The following is a 17,095-nucleotide window of genomic DNA, read 5'->3' as shown; positions in this document are numbered from 1 at the left end:
TTAATTTAATTAATAAATATAAATTAAATTAGTTAAAATTTTTAAAATTTTTTTGAAGTATTTATTTAATAAAATTATTTTTTATTAATTCTAATCTATAAAAAATTTTTAATTTAAATTATCTATTAAAATAAAACTATAAAAATATTTGAATAATATAATAGATTAATTATTTTAAATATTTTGTTTAATTTTTTAAATATTTAGATAATATTTAAATTAAGATAGTTTTTAAATGAAAATAATCTCTTAAAGGAACAAATGATGATGAGAATAAAGGAATCCTTGTATGCTAATTAGCTCTGCCATTGAAGGGCATAGCCATGGCCTCAAAGCTACTGATGAGAGTTGGATCAATTCGAGTTCCCAAAATAGCGCCAAACCCAAATCCACTCCTCAATGCTACCAGAAGACTCTTTGCTCATCAACCAATTTCAGCTCCCCCTCATTCTCCTCCGTCATCTCCGCCTGATAATGGCAGGAGTACTCACATCAAATCACAACCGACGTCATCTTTGAAGGAGCTCGAGCTTGCTAAATTTTCAGCCATTGCTGATTCCTGGTCAGTTATCTAGTTTCGTTTCTTCGTTCCTCATTTTTTTTTTGCTGTTTGCTACTTAAATCTTCTAGTATATTTGTTCTCTCCTTTGATTCAATCGAATTTAGGTTTTTTCTTTGATTCGATAATTTTCTGTCTTAATTTGACCTTCATGAACTGAAATAAACATCCAATGGAATTGCATTGTTTTGCTTTTATTAATACAGAGTTTGCCCCTATATTACTAAAATTTGTGGCTCTTACTTAATTTAAATCTCCAGTGTGAAGTTGGCATTTTTTTTTTGGGACAGTGCATGTGTTTTTATAACTTTTTGGGAAAATTATGGGGGAATGAAGTTGCTTTTATTACTCTTCAGAGCAATTTTAGGATGTTTATATGATTACCATTAAATATCCAGTTTAAATAATGCATTTTGACAACAGGCTATATTTTGTGTTCTACTATTGCAATCAGGTGGGATTCTGAAGGACCATTTAAACCGTTGCATGTGATGAATCCAACTAGGCTTGCTTTTCTTCGCTCCACCCTTTGTCGACATTTCAGGTGGATTGCCTTTACATTGCTCTTATTTCCTTTTTGCTTCGTGTTTACTATTTCTCGCATGGCGTGAATATTGAATGCCTTTCTTCTGGAATGTCTTGGAAATAGTCTTAAGTAGAACCCATTTTACAATTGGTATGTCTGGATTAAAGAATGAAGACTCAAAATTATGGTTTTTTGGGATATCAGTACAAGATTAATGATTCAAATTAGGCTGACTAACTGGAGATAGTTACTGACTTGATTGAGGAGTGTTGCTATCATGTGTAGGGTTTCTAGTGCTTTTTGAGGAACTGGAGAACGAAATTTATGGGTATTTTTAATGATATCAGTTTCAACTTTATTAGTTTAGGCTTGAGAACATGTTAGAATGTTTCTTCATGAGTTCATAAGGCTGAGGCGATCTCTATGCTTCTAATTTAAGTAGTTCCTGCTAACTCTCTAAAGTAGGTTCTCATGATTTAATAAACATAATATCTATGACTATTGTCTAGACGAAGTCTATCACCTTTGTAACACATTCCGTAATTTCCGGTTTATTTGGCATACCATGCACTAGTTCCTCTTCTGCATACTATAACAATTTTCTACTATGCATCTTAACATCATAATACATCCATTTTATTAATATAGTATATTGTTATTGCTAATTGCTCACTGCAATAGAGCTTGATCAGCCTAGTCATGGTTTCATATAAATTCACTCTTCAAGTGACTGAACATCTTTATATTGCACAGCACCTAAAGCCATTCTATTTCAACCACCTTTATTGGTTGATAGCTAATACCATGTGTCATAAGTTGTGGTGCCTAAAAAAATGTTACATGTTATTGCAAATAGTTATGAGTATTTTTCTTTATCTTTTTATATCATATTGTGCACCAAGAAAAAGTTGCAAATTAGCACTAGATTAGACATCTTTAATTGCAATATGCAGCTGAAATACTTTTTCTATTCTTTGAAATATAAATATGAATGTTAAAAAAAATGAAATTATGAATGCCAAGACTTTCATTTTATAACTGTGGTGGCCTGGTAGGTTTTTCTTATTGCACATCCATGAAGCTTATTAATTTGTTTTCTTTCAGGAAGGATCCACACATGGCTAGGCCTTTTGAAGGACTAAAAATTGTTGATGTTGGTTGTGGTGGCGGAATTCTTTCTGAGGTATATTATCACTCCTTTTATACCCAAGCAATTATGAGTTTCCTGCTTATTGATAACAAATGTTACTTGTTATATTCATTATTCTTTCTTTTGCTTCTTCAGCCTTTAGCTCGAATGGGAGCAACTGTAACAGGCATTGATGCGCTGGAGAAAAATATCAATATAGCTCACCTTCATGCTGTATGGTCATTTCTTATCTTGAACTACTATTTCATATGTGTTTCAGTTGAAAGTTACATCATTTCTATTTTCTAAATTGATGTTTCAGTTTAATTTGTTTTGGAACATCATACCTTTTGTGTATATATTACTACAAGTGTGGCTTGTTCTTCACTGATTAGTATTAATAGCTGGGATGTAGATTTGGATAGTCACTGGATAGAACAGTGCACTTTTGGTGTGGGGACTGCTTGTAGTAGCAGAGAGCATTGTTCTGTTGCATATTCATCCCCACTTTTCCAGGAAGGGATGAGGCAGAAATGCTCTCCACAAGAGATGGGCCCTTTGGTGTCCCAGACACTTGTATAAATGTGACAAGCAGTGCAGTAAAAATAGAAAACACTACATAAGTTTCTCAGACACAGAATCAAGTCTGAATTCAGTGCTCTCCCTTCCTATGTGTATACCCACCCCCCAAAACAAGTTTTAACTTCATACATGTTGAATGGGAATCCTTTTTAGAGTTTGCTTTTCCTTATTGCTATTGTTGAAAAAAGAAGGGGAATGGCGAAAGTTAAACAATTTGGAAAGGTTATCACAATACTTAACCACTCCTCTATTGTGAACTTTACTGGATATTTAAATTATATCTGCTGAATCTCACATCGGTTGTGGAAATGAGTAATGTGCCTCTTATATGGGCCATAGGCACTCCTCCCCTTGAGCTAGCTTTTGGGGTGAGTTAGGCCTGGCCCAAATTTAACAATATCCATTGTATGTTTTGTACGAACATAAAGTATTTGACATGAAATACTGTGTGCAGAACTCTTGGGTGTATTGGATTTGATGTTACACATTTCTTATGCACATGGATATTGTAGTGGAGTAGGTTAAAGCTGTTCAGAGTTGGAGTTTGGGCTCATCCAACCACATAGTGGTTTGTGTGTGGTTTCTACAATATAAAGAAAATGAAAAGAAAATGGAAAGAAGAAAAATCCCTTTACTTAGTTGATTTCTATGATATCCCCACTTAATTGTGATTATTTTCATTATAAACTCCTGATCATATGTTACCAATAATTCCTGAATTCCATTGTTCCAATAAATTCATCAATTTCTGTAAGCCTTCTGACTTGAATGAAATAATTGGTAAGTGTAGTATTGAGAATTACTAGTTTCTAATCAATGGCTGTTTTATTTTGTCAGTTCAGAATATTTATACCTTTAATCTATCTGCACAGGATTTGGACCCGGTGACTCCAACTATTGACTACTGTTGCACAACAGCTGGTACATGCAAATTTTGTTCTTGTGTAGGTCAAGCTTTCCGATACTTTTATTCCTTTGTACATTCAAAGTTTCAAACTTACATTATTTTTGGTCTCATAAACGTGCTCCATTTGAATGAGTGGATGCTAGGCATCCTCTTGTGAATGAGAGTCAATAATCCATCTAAGCAGTCCAATGTCTTCTTTTGCTCCTCATGGGTACTTAGGACAAGTTAACCTAAATTTCTCCACTCAATACAACTATTGTCTTTGAATTCTCTCTACATGGTGTAATCACTGGCTCTGTATTTTTCCCTTGCTGTGGGATGCCTGAGCCAATGAACATGATCAATTTTTTGGTTACTTAACATGCTTTGATTCTTGGTGTACAATTAGTAGATCAGATATTTTCTTTGAAGTTCCCATGGTATTTATCTTTTGTCTATTCCTTGTGACTTGTGAGTAACAGGCTATTCATTGAAAGTGTATGGTTTCAGAAAGAATGTAATTCGAACTCTTAAGTTCAAAGGTTTATTGAACTTTTAAACTGCATTAGCATTAATATTCTATTCAATATTTTCTTTTGATGGACAGAAAGTCTTGTTAAGGAGCAAAGGATGTTTGATGCTGTGATTGCGTTAGAGGTGCTCTCTCTCTCTCTCTCTCTCTCTCTCTCAAATCATGCATGCTTGTTGTCTCATTGTATAGATCACTGTTGATTCGTTTTGTAATCTGTGTTCTTCACATATTTGTGAACTTTATCAAAATATAATTCTTAAGAAAACCAGATCCTTAGCCTTTAGTCTTAGCCTCCCAAGCCGAGAGTTCTCCATTCTAAACATTCTTTTCCATCAATTTGCCCCAACTTGCCTCAGCAAGTCAATCCATCTTCTCTGAATTTCAAGTTTATCTTGCTTCTTGGATCAAATGCTTGGGCTATGATGTTGCGGACAAGAAGGGAACTTTGTTTTTCATTAAAGAGGTTATGGTGCAATATTCAGAACAGAATTCTTTTGACTTGTACGAGTTATATTAATCATGCTTTTGTGCTTCAAATTATGTACTATTCAAGTTATTTGTTGATTTTTACAAAACAAAACAGGAAGATGTTGCGCATGCATTTGTTGATATTACAGATCAAAGTCAATTTGATAGCTGCAAATTTGGGTTTGAGATTGGGTAAAATATCTGCTAAGATTTGATGCATGAAGATCTGTGTGATGATTGTGGAATAACTTGACCAAGCTTTTATTCTATTAACTAGGAAGAGTAGGAAGTGGAAAACAATGTGCTTATTAACATGTTTCAAACTTGGTTAAGTGCATTACATACTTTTGACAAGAAAAAGCATTAAAATTTGTTGTCAATTCATAAATTTTTCTCTCAAGGTAATTGAGCACGTGGCAGATCCTGCTGAATTCTGCAAGTCTCTGTCAGCATTAACTCATCCAGGTGGTGCCACTGTGGTTTCAACGATTAACCGATCTATGAGGTCATATGCAACAGCCATTGTTGCAGCAGAGTACCTTCTCCATTGGGTAGGACTCTTTACTTGTATCTGCTCTGCATTCTTGTGTTCTGTTATCTGTGCTTGGTCTTGCTTCAAAATTATGGTTTTGGGATATTATTATTCTTAGTGTATTGCTTTGTGGAGTTGCTAACAATAAATATGCAGCTTCCCAAAGGGACGCACCAATGGTCAAGTTTCCTGACTCCTGAAGAGTTAGTATTGATCCTGCAACGTGCTTCTATCAACGTAAGACTTTTTACTTCTGTTGTTTCATTTCTTTTATCGCCGCCACATGTATGTATTTTGGTTCTTCTGCTGTTTCCCAGGTCAAAGAAATGGCTGGATTTGTTTACAACCCCTTGACCGGACGATGGTCTCTTTCTGATGATATCAGCGTAAATTTCATCGCATTTGGTACCAAAAGTGGCGAATGATCATTAGCCAGCTTTACCTTTCCTTTTTGGTTTGTCAAGTCTAATTTCTACAAATTTTGATTAAAATTATAAGCAAATTTTATAATAAGAAAGATTGATTAAGAATATAGATTTTGCTTCACATGTCCTTGTATATTATGCAGACAATGAGACACAGCATGAGTCATTTTTAGAAATGTGAAATTTCAAGTTTAAATTTCAATTAAAACCGATAATATCATAAAATTCTAAATTTTCGATAATCAGTTTAATCAGACATGATATCATTCTCGTAAATTGTGAATTAAATATGTATCAGAAAAAAATGCTTTAATTTGTGAGACACACAATACATTAATTAAATGATTTTAATTAATTACTTTTTTTTTAAAAATTCTCATTTCATGATGACATTTCAATACTATAATAATATTGTTCCGTCCAAAAAGGTATATTTCTTATTTTTCTTAAAATTATAGGCTATTTTATTTTTCTTAATATATTTTTATTTAGCATATATTAAAAATTAAAAATTACAAAAACAATTAGCATAATCAGTTTTAACTTTTATTGAAGTATTATGTTTAATGTAATATTTTTATTTGAATAATTTATATAATTGATTCAAAAAAAAGAAAAGGTTATTTTATTTTATTTTACCTGAAAAGACAAGAAAATAGACTGCATAAGCATAATAATTGAAATGGAAGTAAAGACTTAACTCGTAAGAGATTCTCTAGAATAGAGTGCTTCTATGGCTGCAATCTTTGCATGGCCATGCTGAAACTTTTCTCCATGTGTTACGTGATTGTCACTTTGCCTCCATGGTTTCGAAACAGTCGGTGTCCTTGAGTATTTTTTTTTATATAAGCAACAAAATTTATGGAATTAAAAGGAGGAGACAACAACACTTTGACCAAAGAAAAGACAACTGAAGACATAGATGTCTTGTTTGGTGGCTTTCCATTGGCTGGTATATAAAAAACTTTTGATACGGATAAAAAATTTTCATTAAAAAGGCAAAATAAACCACAAAATTAACATATGAAAGGAAAACAAGGACAGAAGCAGAAAATGAAATATTATAGACTATTGAACTCAATGGCTTTTACACATGATAAATGTTGCATTGCCTATTCTCATGCATGATTGGACATATTCATTATGTAGTCTTTATTCTTAAGCTTGTCCCTTTTATATATATAATTATTGTATAAATTTTTCGTAGAAATGACCTTTTCTTTAATTATATTAATCAGAAGTGATAACATAAAAAAAAAAAAAAAACCTAATTCTAGGTTAAAAAGGCTGAACCACGGGTCACAGTTCCAATTTCTCTCATAAATAGCAATCTAACTTTAGACAAGATTGCAGCCAAAACTCCCTATGTCACCATGGATTTCTCTTCTCACATCAAAACAGTCATATGGGCTCTTGCTTTTATATTTCTCTTTAGTTTATGGAGAACTATGAACAGAAAGAGCGAAAGAGAGAAAAACAGAGTCCCTGAACCAGCCGGGGCATGGCCCTTGATTGGTCACTTGCATCTTTTAGGTGGCAAAGAACCAGCCTGCAAAATCCTTGGAGCCATCGCTGATAAAGCTGGCCCTTTTTACTCACTCAGACTTGGTATGAACCGAATATTAGTGGTGAGTGGTTGGGAAATGGTAAAGGAATGCTTGGCTAAAAACGACATAGTTTTTGCTACCAGAGCAAGCATAGCAGCAGGAAAACACTTGGGTTACAATAATGCAATCTTCGCATTAGCCCCATATGGAGAATATTGGCGTGACATGAGAAAGCTAGCTACTCTTCAACTTCTATCGAGTCATCGGCTTGAAATTCTTAAGCATGTGAGGTTGTCGGAAGTGGACATGTTCTTGAAAGATTTGTACAATATTTGTGCAGAGAATGCGAACAATCTTGCCAAGGTTACCATAAGCAAATTGTTGGAGCGTGTTACGTTCAATATAAACCTGAAAATGCTAGCTGGGAAGAGATTTTCAAGCAGCACATATGGGGAAGAAAACAGCGAGCCCTGGAGATACAAGAAGGCCATAGAAGAAGCTCTATATCTGAGCGGGATTTTTGTGATGTCGGATGCAATTCCGTGGCTTGAATGGTTGGATCATCAGGGGCATATCAGTGCGATGAAGAGGACCGCTAAGGAGATTGACGCAGTAGTAGGAACTTGGCTGGAGGAACATCTGAGAAAAAAAAGCTCCAAGGAGGACAGTATTGGTGAAAGTGATTTGATGGATGTTATGCTTGAAAACCTTGCAGAAGATTCTGTGATGTCTGGCCATTCGCGAGATACTGTCGTAAAGGCAATGGTTATGGTACGTTTACTAATCAATAATTAGTTCTCAATTCCACAAATAGAGATGGGTCCATGTTATTAACGCATTAAGTAAAATGATGTTTGTTTCTTGAGAAAATAAGTAAAACGCGTTGTACGATTATTCTAAATTATGTTTCTTACGATAAGACATTTAAAATAGGTAAAATCATTTACGATTAAGATCTTAATATTTTCAGAAAAGATATTGTCGAAGCATAGATTCATATAAATTTTGATGTATTTTGATCTTAAATTACTAAAAATTATTTATTTTTTACTTTGCAATCTCCCTTTATATTGTTTGGAGTTAGAATTTTGATGTATTTTTCACCAATATTCATCTAAATTTGGAATATTCTCACAGATTCTAACCCTAACCGGAGCTGGAAGCACAGCAGTAACATTGACATGGGCACTTTCTCTCCTACTAAACAACCCGAGTGTGCTAAAATCAGCTCAAGAGGAGCTAGACATCCATGTTGGCAAAGACAAATGGGTACAAGAATCAAATATTCAAAAACTAAACTATCTCCAAGCAATCGTCAAAGAAACTCTACGCTTATATCCACCTGGTCCACTAACAGGGATACGTGAGGCCATGGAAGACTGTGATCTTGGTGGGTATCATGTCTCTCAGGGCACACGACTTGTCGCTAACATATGGAAGCTACAACGAGACCCTCGCATCTGGGAAAACCCTAGCGAGTTTCAACCAGAGAGGTTCCTGACGACTCATGCTCATGTTGATTTTAGAGGGCAAAATTTTGAGTACATTCCATTTAGCTCTGGGAGAAGGTCTTGCCCTGCTATTACTTTTGGCCTGAAAGTGGTTCACTTGATCCTTGCTAGGGTTCTTCAGGGATTTGATTTAAGGACAGTTAAAGGCTTACCAGTGTGTATGAAGGAAGGCCCTGGAATTTCCTTGTCCAAAGTAAATCCATTAGAAGTTATTGTCAAACCCCGCCTGGATTTGGAGCTTTATCAATGTCTTGGAAGATCAAACTACATGTCGTTTTAAGTATTACCCCCCTATACCAAATATTTCAAGAAACGGATATAGAAAATGAGAGGAAAATGAATGTGATAAGTTTAAATTTTTATAGTAAGTCATAAACGAGTGGAAAAATGAAATATAAGGTTTGATTAATGAAATTAAATAAAATTTTAATAATTTTTACTAACTGTTAGATTGCCAAAATGCTAAAACATTTGGTTTATTTTTATAATTAGGCTACAACTTCTATTCACACCCTCTTATTTACTTTTCTTCCATTATTCTCTAATCTATAAAATTTTATTTTAATCATTAATTTTTTTTACTTAAAGCTCCTAATCGGTATATCTAACTAGGGCCAAGATCATTTAGGACTATTTATGTAATTTTTTAAAATTTTAAATAAATAAAAGAATAATTAATATAATTTCTTATTTTAAAATTAATCAATTAAAATATCATTATATTTTATAAAATCAAAATATTTCAAATATTTATATTATTTAGCCATTGTAATTTTAATTATATATATTATTAATTCTTATTTGTCTTTCATATCAATGTAGATAATTTTTTTAAAAAAATAAATGAAATTAGAGATTTGATAAAATAAAATTGAGTGTGAGTAAAATTTTTGCATCTGTCACTAATTAAAATATTTTTTTATAAACATTGAATATTTGTGGTATTTTTTATTATTTAAAATAAAGTTTTAAAAGGGATTAAAATTTTTAAAGGAACATTTTTGTAATTCATTAATTTGATAAATTGAAAACTGTAGTTCTTCTGTAGTTTTTTTTTTTTTGAAAATTTAGTTTTAAATATAGTTTTTAAATCTTAAAAATTTTTATATAATTTTGTAAAACTTCATAATTGGGTTTCCTGTAGAGCCTAATACATGCCAGCTATTTTTAGGCCACACTTGCAACTCTAGGTCCAGTTCCACCTCAGCTTCAATTTATTTTTTAAAACTCCTCTAAATTTGATTTAAATTTCATTTAACTATTTTTAATCTTCTATCGTTGGTTTCTAAATTAATTTAATTAAAATATTATTTATCTCCTTATGTTTCACCTAAGGAGATAAATTGAAAACTGTAGTTTTTATAAAGATTTTTAAAATTTTTATTTTAAACATTTTTTTATATTACTTTATAAAAACTCTTTTAAAATTTCAGGGTTGGGTTCCCTACAGCTCCGAAGCCCAGACCAACTTCTTTTATGAAATTGGAGGCCCAACTATATATATATATATATATATATATATTCATCCTGTAATTATTGAATTCATATAATTTTTTAATAAAAAATGCAAAAACATTTGATTTTTTGTTGTCAACAAATAAAAATATAATTTATTTGCAAAATTATTTATTAATTTAATTCAAATTTAAGTTTTTTTTTGAAGAATGTAAATTATTTAGAATTTTATAGAACAATGGTTAGCTGAGGTGGCATTTTGTCACTTGATATACCATTGAATATAAACATTAGTGAGGAAAGCAAAATGCTGCCACACTTATTCTGTACAATTCTTTTTTTTTTTTTTTCTATATAGTTTGATTAGGGGTGAGCATTCGGTCGGTTCGGTTCAAAACCGAACCGAACCGAATAAACCGAAAAACTGAAATTTGAGTGTTTATGAAAACTGAACCGAACTGATTTTAGTCAGAAACCGAATCGAATCGAACCGGTCTGATTCGGTTCGGTTCGATTCAGTTTGATCGGTTTCGATTTTTAATAATTTTTTTATTTTATACACTTTATTTTTAATATTTTAAAATTTAATTAAAATATTTTAATATGATTTAATTTCTATATATTATTAAAAAAATATATTATTATTACTAATCGGTTCGGTTCGGTTTTTTCGGTTTTTTCCTGATCAAAACCGAATCGAAATAATCGAAATTTTTAAAATTAAAAACTGAATCAAACCGAAATATATAAAAAATCAAATCAAATTTTCAAATCGATTCGATTCGATCAATTTTTTCAGTTTGAACCGAATACTGCTCACCCTAAGTTTGATATTTTACTATTTAATTTTCATAATAATTTTAGAATAAACTCAGTTTCTTTAAAATACTGTTTACATCTATTTTATATAATCATTTTTATATTTTCTATAATTCGATTTTCATAATAAATTTATCATAAATTTAATTTCGCGACTCATAAAATTGAAAAACCTCACTCAAACTTTCATTAGATTTTGCAAAATACAAATGAGTTAACTGTCATGAATTCTTAATGCTATATCTAAAGAATAAGTGGAAGTATAAAGCCATGGGAGGAGATGGATTAGAGATTTAATTAACAAGAGAGTTATTTTTGAATTTATCTTTTTGTTTTTTATTTAGTGTATTTGATGGGGTGTATCTCGAGGTTCTTTAACCTCTTTTTTTTACTTGATGGCTGAAACTTAAGGCTAGATGGTGTCAAGGAGCTATCTCCTTATCTCCTTTCGTGGCTTAAAATTAATTCAATTCAATGAATGTTTTTAATTTAAACGGAATACTAGTCTCCTGACCGTAACAGATGGGAGGAGCTATTCCCATAATTTATTCTAACAGATATAAATGTAATAGTGATAGAATGTTTTGAAATGTTTTGAAAAAAACAAGGAAAGAAAAGAGAGACAATGGACAAAAGATTGGACTGGTGAAAGAGACAGATTACGTTAATGGCAAGTTTTCTTTAAGTGGGCTGGAGTATTCAGAATTTAAAATCTTTATTATTTATAATTTTTTTATATATGTGTATGATTATTTTAATGGTTGCACCGGTAACAATTGAAAATTTGTTATATTAGTGGTTTCATTTGAGTTGCATAGTTAGGAAATGCTCTAGCTATTTTCTTTTAATAGCATTAATAAAAAAAATAATAAGAAAATCTCATATGATGTGGCGTAATAATAAAAATATTTATACGGTATTTTATGTGTTCGAAATCAATCTCTAAATATTATATTTATGTTTAAATCAATTTATTATTAATTATTATTTTTTAAAATAAATATTTAAAATAAATTTTAATATTTTAAATTAGTATAATTAAAAAGTTAATAAAATAAATTATTTTTTTAATATATATAAAAAATTAAAATAGATAAAAAAAATATAGAATAAAGGGGGTATAAAATAAATATATATTTAAAAAATAATTTTTTATAAAAAATAAAATAAATTATTATAATTAAATTATAATTATTTTCATCTATTTTTTATTCATTAAAATATATTTTTAATAATATATTATTGATATTTATAAATATATTTTTCAATATAAATTCTTCATCAATTATTTATGATTCACTATTATAGAATTGATTTTTAATGATATTTACGGTAAAAAAATTGTAATGTAAAAATTTATAAAAATGTTATTAAAATAATATAATATTTTAATATATGATTTATTTTTAATTTTTTTTAAAAAATAATTCATTAAAAATTATTTTCTTATAATTTCAATCATATAAATAAATTAATAACTAAGATAAATAAAAAAATATTACTTAATAACAAAAATGGTATATAAAAATAAATTAAATAATGAGTGAATAATTTAAGAAAAATTTTAAATAGAGACTTGAATTTAAAATTTTAAAAATGAAAAGTAAATTTTTTGAATCGAAAAATAATATGGAAGATGAGAGATTAAATAATAAAATTTTTTTATAAATGAATTAAAATTTTTAAATTATAAAATATAATAATAATTTAATTAAATAATTTTGAAATGAATATGTGTTGGTAAATTTTTAAAACATATAGGGATATATTGATAAATTTTTATATTTTAAAAAAAATTACTTATATATTTTTAAAAAATTTCAAAAACTTCAAGAGTCATGACCCATTGGTCATGAGCGGCCCCATCTCTGAGTACATATATTGCTCTATGTGTATGTATCAAATTGCTCGTTTAGGTGTTTGACGAATTTTTTTTTTAGTTGAAATTTTTTTATGCTTGATGATTGGATTTTGCCAAATAAATAATTTTATGTTAAAAAAATAAAAATAGCTAAAATAAAAGAAATTAAAATTTTAAAAGAAAAAAAAAGAGATATCGGGTTTATATTTTAGAGATATTGATTCTAAACCGATTCAAAATTATGAATAAAAAATTGATTTAGATAATATAAAATAATTCAATTTATTTTAGGGGTGAAATTTATTATTTATTTCTTATGATCACCTTATTTTAACTAAAATTCAGCAGAAATATTAACCCTTTCACATCATGAGAACAAAGAAATAATTAAAAACAAAGTAATGATGTACGAAATTGAATTTGTTTGTATAATTGATAATAATTTTTTTTTTTATATTATGATTAAGGGTAAAAGACTTTTATTAAGAAATTAGAATTTAGAGAGGTAAAAAATTTATTATGAAGTGCATAATTTTCTTGGCACAGTCATTATTGATTGGCTGTTTATGCAAATAGCCAATCATAAATCTTCTTTGAAAAATTTAAGTCATAAAATCTCCAAGAAAAGTGAGAGAGGCAGAAGAAAAAGGCACTTTTTGAGCATCCAAATAATTAAAAGTGAAAAAAATCTTCTTAAAAATACATGTTCCGTTTCAGGATTTTAAGAAGTATTATCCTTATTAATTTTTTAAAAAAATTTAGATATAAGAAATATTTTTAAAAATAAATGATTGCTTGTATAAATATTTTTTAGTAAATAATTATTTAAATATATATACATATTAATTATAATCCATTATTTTAAATTTATTATGCATAATGAAAACTTATAAATTAAAATTTAATATTTTTAAAATAAATATAATTAGAAAATAAAGTGAGAGAGTACTATTGAAATACGATTAATATTATGATATGAACAGCCCCTGACTTTTGAGATATACATTTAATTAAGTGGACGAGAAGCTGCCACGTTACCAAGAAAATCAATGTTTTAAAAATTATACAATACCATTTCTTTATATACATTTAATTAAGTGGACGAGAAGCTGCCACGTTACCAAGAAATTCAATGTTTTAAAAATTATACAATACCATTTCTTTATATACATTTAATTAAGTGGACGAGAAGCTGCCACGTTACCAAGAAATTCAATGTTTTAAAAATTATACAATACCATTTCTTTATTATTTCTTTATTATTAAAAAAATAGATAATTAAAATGATATCTCACTTTGATGGCACATTTATCATCCATTTCTTTATATACATTTAATTAAGTGGACGAGAAGCTGCCACGTTACCAAGAAATTCAATGTTTTAAAAATTATACAATACCATTTCTTTATTATTTCTTTATTATTAAAAAAATAGATAATTAAAATAATATCTCACTTTGATGGCACATTTATAAGAGTGATTGAATTAATTTAAAGAAGAAGAAGAAAGATCATGTTTACAAAGGGAATTTTTATATAAATTCGGTCGAGCATAACTTCTAAATCTCAATATTAAAAATAATATTTATAGGACATAATTATATATCATTTTACAATTTATCATGTCCACATTTTATCTATTACATACATATGATTTTATTCATCTCGATCCGTCTCTTTAATTCCACACCAATAATTTTTAAAGTTGATTAGTTACTTTAAAATTTATTGATTTTTTTTTGTAATAATTATATTCTTTTAATTTTAATTCAATTAATTTATTTTTAAACTAATAATTTCATGGAAAATACTTTTATATACATACGTTGACATGAATTTTAAAATTGAAAAAAAAATTATATAAAATATAGTGAAATTATATATTAATATGAAATTCTAGATTTTTATTAGTGGGATGTTAAAATCAAATCATAAATTTATTATGGTGATAAAGTGAAAATAGTCCATAATCATGCAAGTCGTAGCAAAAAAGTCCCATGGCCCCTCAAATTGACTGAACCTCTTGACTCAGAGGCTGCAAAATATCATAGAATTTGATCTTCTTCTCAGTCTGGCAACTAATTGATTTTCATATCTTTAATTATTTGTTTATTTAGAAATTAGGAACTTCACAGGAAATTGAGCTCTCTATATATATTAGATACATGTTTCAGTCAGTACATGCAACTCCAAGCTCAACCCTTCAGAACCATCATGGATTTCTCTTCTAATCTCATTGCAATTCTTGGGGTTGTAGCTCTACTGCTGCTTCGTAATCTATGGAGGGCAAAAAATAAGAAAAAGATCAAGGGCAAGTTAGTCCCAGAAGCACCAGGTGGCTTACCGATCATCGGCCACCTCCATCAACTTGGCGGCAAGAAATCGCTTGCCAGAACCTTGGGAGAGATGGCTGATAAATATGGTTCCATCTTCTCCCTGAGGCTTGGAGTGCACCGCTCAGTTATAATCACCGATCACCAGGCGATGAAGGACTGCTTCACCACCAATGACAAGCTTTTTGCCTCTCGCCCACATTCCATTCAAGCTATCCATGTCGGCTACGACTATGCATCGATTGGCTTCGCTCCTTACGGTACCTATTGGCGCAATATGCGTAAATTGGCTACCATTGAGCTCCTGTCGAGCCACAGGGCTAAGATATTGAATTATGTTCAGATATCGGAGGTGAACTACTTGGTTAAAGACTTGTACTTGCATTACAAGAACAACGCGAATGCTAAGATCAACATGAGTGAACGTATCGAGCATTTGATCTTGAATATGGTTACCAGGATGGTTGCAGGGAAGAGGTTCTTCGACGACAATAAAGAAGCAAGGAGCGAATCAGGTCGTCCGATTGGGGAAATTATCAGGGAGTATATGTTCGTGACAGGAGCTCTTGTTCCTGGAGATTTAATTCCATTCCTGGGATGGTTGGATATTGGAGGAATTGTTAAAACCATGAAGCGTGTAACCAAGGAAGTTGATGTAATTGTGGAGAGCTGGATTGAAGAACACAAGAAGAAAACAGAAAACGAAGCCAAAAAGGACTTCATCGATGTTATGCTTTCGGTTGTGGAAGATGAACCCTCAATGAAGCTTAAACGTGAAACGATCATCAAGGCCACAACAACAGTAAGTCTAATTTTTTTTCACGATATGAATACTTTTCTTTCACGCCAGACATGTTCTAATTGCCGGAACTTGCAGGCTATTATTCTCGCAGGCTCTGATACTACAGCAATCACGACAATATGGGCCTTGTCGAGCTTGGTGAACAACAGGCAAGCATTGGAGCGTGCCCAACAAGAGATTGACGAGAAAATTGGCAGGGATCGCTGCGTACAAGTCTCTGACGTCGACAAATTGGAGTACTTGTCGGCTATCATCAAAGAAACCTTGAGATTATATCCTCCAGGTCCACTAGGAGTTCCACGAGAGGCAGCTGAAGATTGTTTCATATCTGGGTATTTTATCCCTAAAGGCACTCGTATATTCACACACTTGTGGAAGTTGCATAGAGATCCAAAAATATGGAAGGATCCTGAAGCATTCATTCCAGAAAGATTTCTGACAACCAATGCAAATTTGGATGTAACTGGTCAGAATTTCGAGTATTTACCATTTAGTGCGGGAAGAAGATCTTGTCCAGGGATGAACTTGGCAATGCAGGTGCTGCACTTGACTCTTGCGAGGTTGATTCAGGCATTTGACTTAAAAACGCCGACAAATGAGCCAGTGGACATGACTGAAGCGCAAGGAATCGTGATGCCAAGGCTAACTCCACTTGAAATTGTTGTCGTCCCACGCCTTGATCCTGAATTTTATGAGCGAGAGTAGATTGTGGGAATATTGGTTTTAGCTAAATAAAGAGCGATGTTAGTAATGAACAATTATCTTGTTGTAACTTGTAATGATCATGCACAATTTTCACCTACTTTAAATAAAAATCTATGTTATGTCCTTGTAATAAAGTTCAAATTTGTCCTTTATTAATTTTTTTTTTAGAGAAGTTCAAATAACAACAATTTTAAATCAGTTGTCTAAATTAATTTATTCCTTTTTTTTTTTTTAATTAAGCTCAAATATTAAGTATTTAAAAATATAAAATTAATATTTCTTATAAAAAAAAAAGAGCATATTAGCTATTTTAAACTTTTACTAAAAATTGAACATGCTTGAGCTTAATAATTAAAAATGTTGGAAGTTAATATAGACAAGAGTTTTCTCTCGTCCTTAGGAACTTCGTTCACTTCAATTTTT

At 30.4% G+C, this 17,095-nt stretch overlaps 3 protein-coding genes across 4 annotated transcripts; all 3 read left to right on the top strand.

Moving 5' to 3' along the window:
• Window positions 1-265: 265 nt before the first annotated feature.
• Window positions 266-5,760, top strand: LOC110627749 (ubiquinone biosynthesis O-methyltransferase, mitochondrial). Of its 2 annotated transcripts, none has more exons than XM_021774109.2 (9): window positions 266-562; window positions 1,014-1,103; window positions 2,190-2,268; window positions 2,371-2,448; window positions 3,669-3,717; window positions 4,290-4,339; window positions 5,084-5,233; window positions 5,371-5,451; window positions 5,532-5,760. In XM_021774109.2, exons 1-9 carry the CDS (start codon window positions 324-326, stop codon window positions 5,637-5,639), a joined length of 924 nt encoding a protein of 307 aa, XP_021629801.1. In that variant the 5' UTR covers window positions 266-323; the 3' UTR covers window positions 5,640-5,760. The 2 variants fall into 2 exon arrangements, with proteins under 2 accessions (XP_021629801.1, XP_021629800.1); XM_021774108.2 differs by having other exon boundaries at window positions 3,669-3,744.
• Window positions 5,761-6,897: 1,137 nt separating this feature from the next.
• LOC122721345 (dimethylnonatriene synthase-like) lies at window positions 6,898-9,185 on the top strand. The gene is made up of 2 exons (XM_043948687.1): window positions 6,898-7,957; window positions 8,324-9,185. Exons 1-2 carry the CDS (start codon window positions 7,013-7,015, stop codon window positions 8,975-8,977), a joined length of 1,599 nt encoding a protein of 532 aa, XP_043804622.1. The 5' UTR covers window positions 6,898-7,012; the 3' UTR covers window positions 8,978-9,185.
• A 5,811-nt stretch (window positions 9,186-14,996) lies between these two features.
• LOC122721340 (xanthotoxin 5-hydroxylase CYP82C4-like) lies at window positions 14,997-16,807 on the top strand. The gene is made up of 2 exons (XM_043948633.1): window positions 14,997-15,967; window positions 16,043-16,807. The coding sequence occupies exons 1-2, from the start codon at window positions 15,014-15,016 to the stop codon at window positions 16,670-16,672; spliced, it is 1,584 nt and encodes a 527-aa protein (XP_043804568.1). The 5' UTR covers window positions 14,997-15,013; the 3' UTR covers window positions 16,673-16,807.
• The last annotated feature ends 288 nt before the right edge of the window (window positions 16,808-17,095 follow it).

The sequence above is a fragment of the Manihot esculenta genome, chromosome 12, assembly GCF_001659605.2.
Source record: "Manihot esculenta cultivar AM560-2 chromosome 12, M.esculenta_v8, whole genome shotgun sequence".
NCBI lineage: Eukaryota > Viridiplantae > Streptophyta > Magnoliopsida > Malpighiales > Euphorbiaceae > Manihot > Manihot esculenta.
Note: the sequence above shows the minus strand (reverse complement) of the source record. Positions and strands in the feature narration are given on the sequence as shown.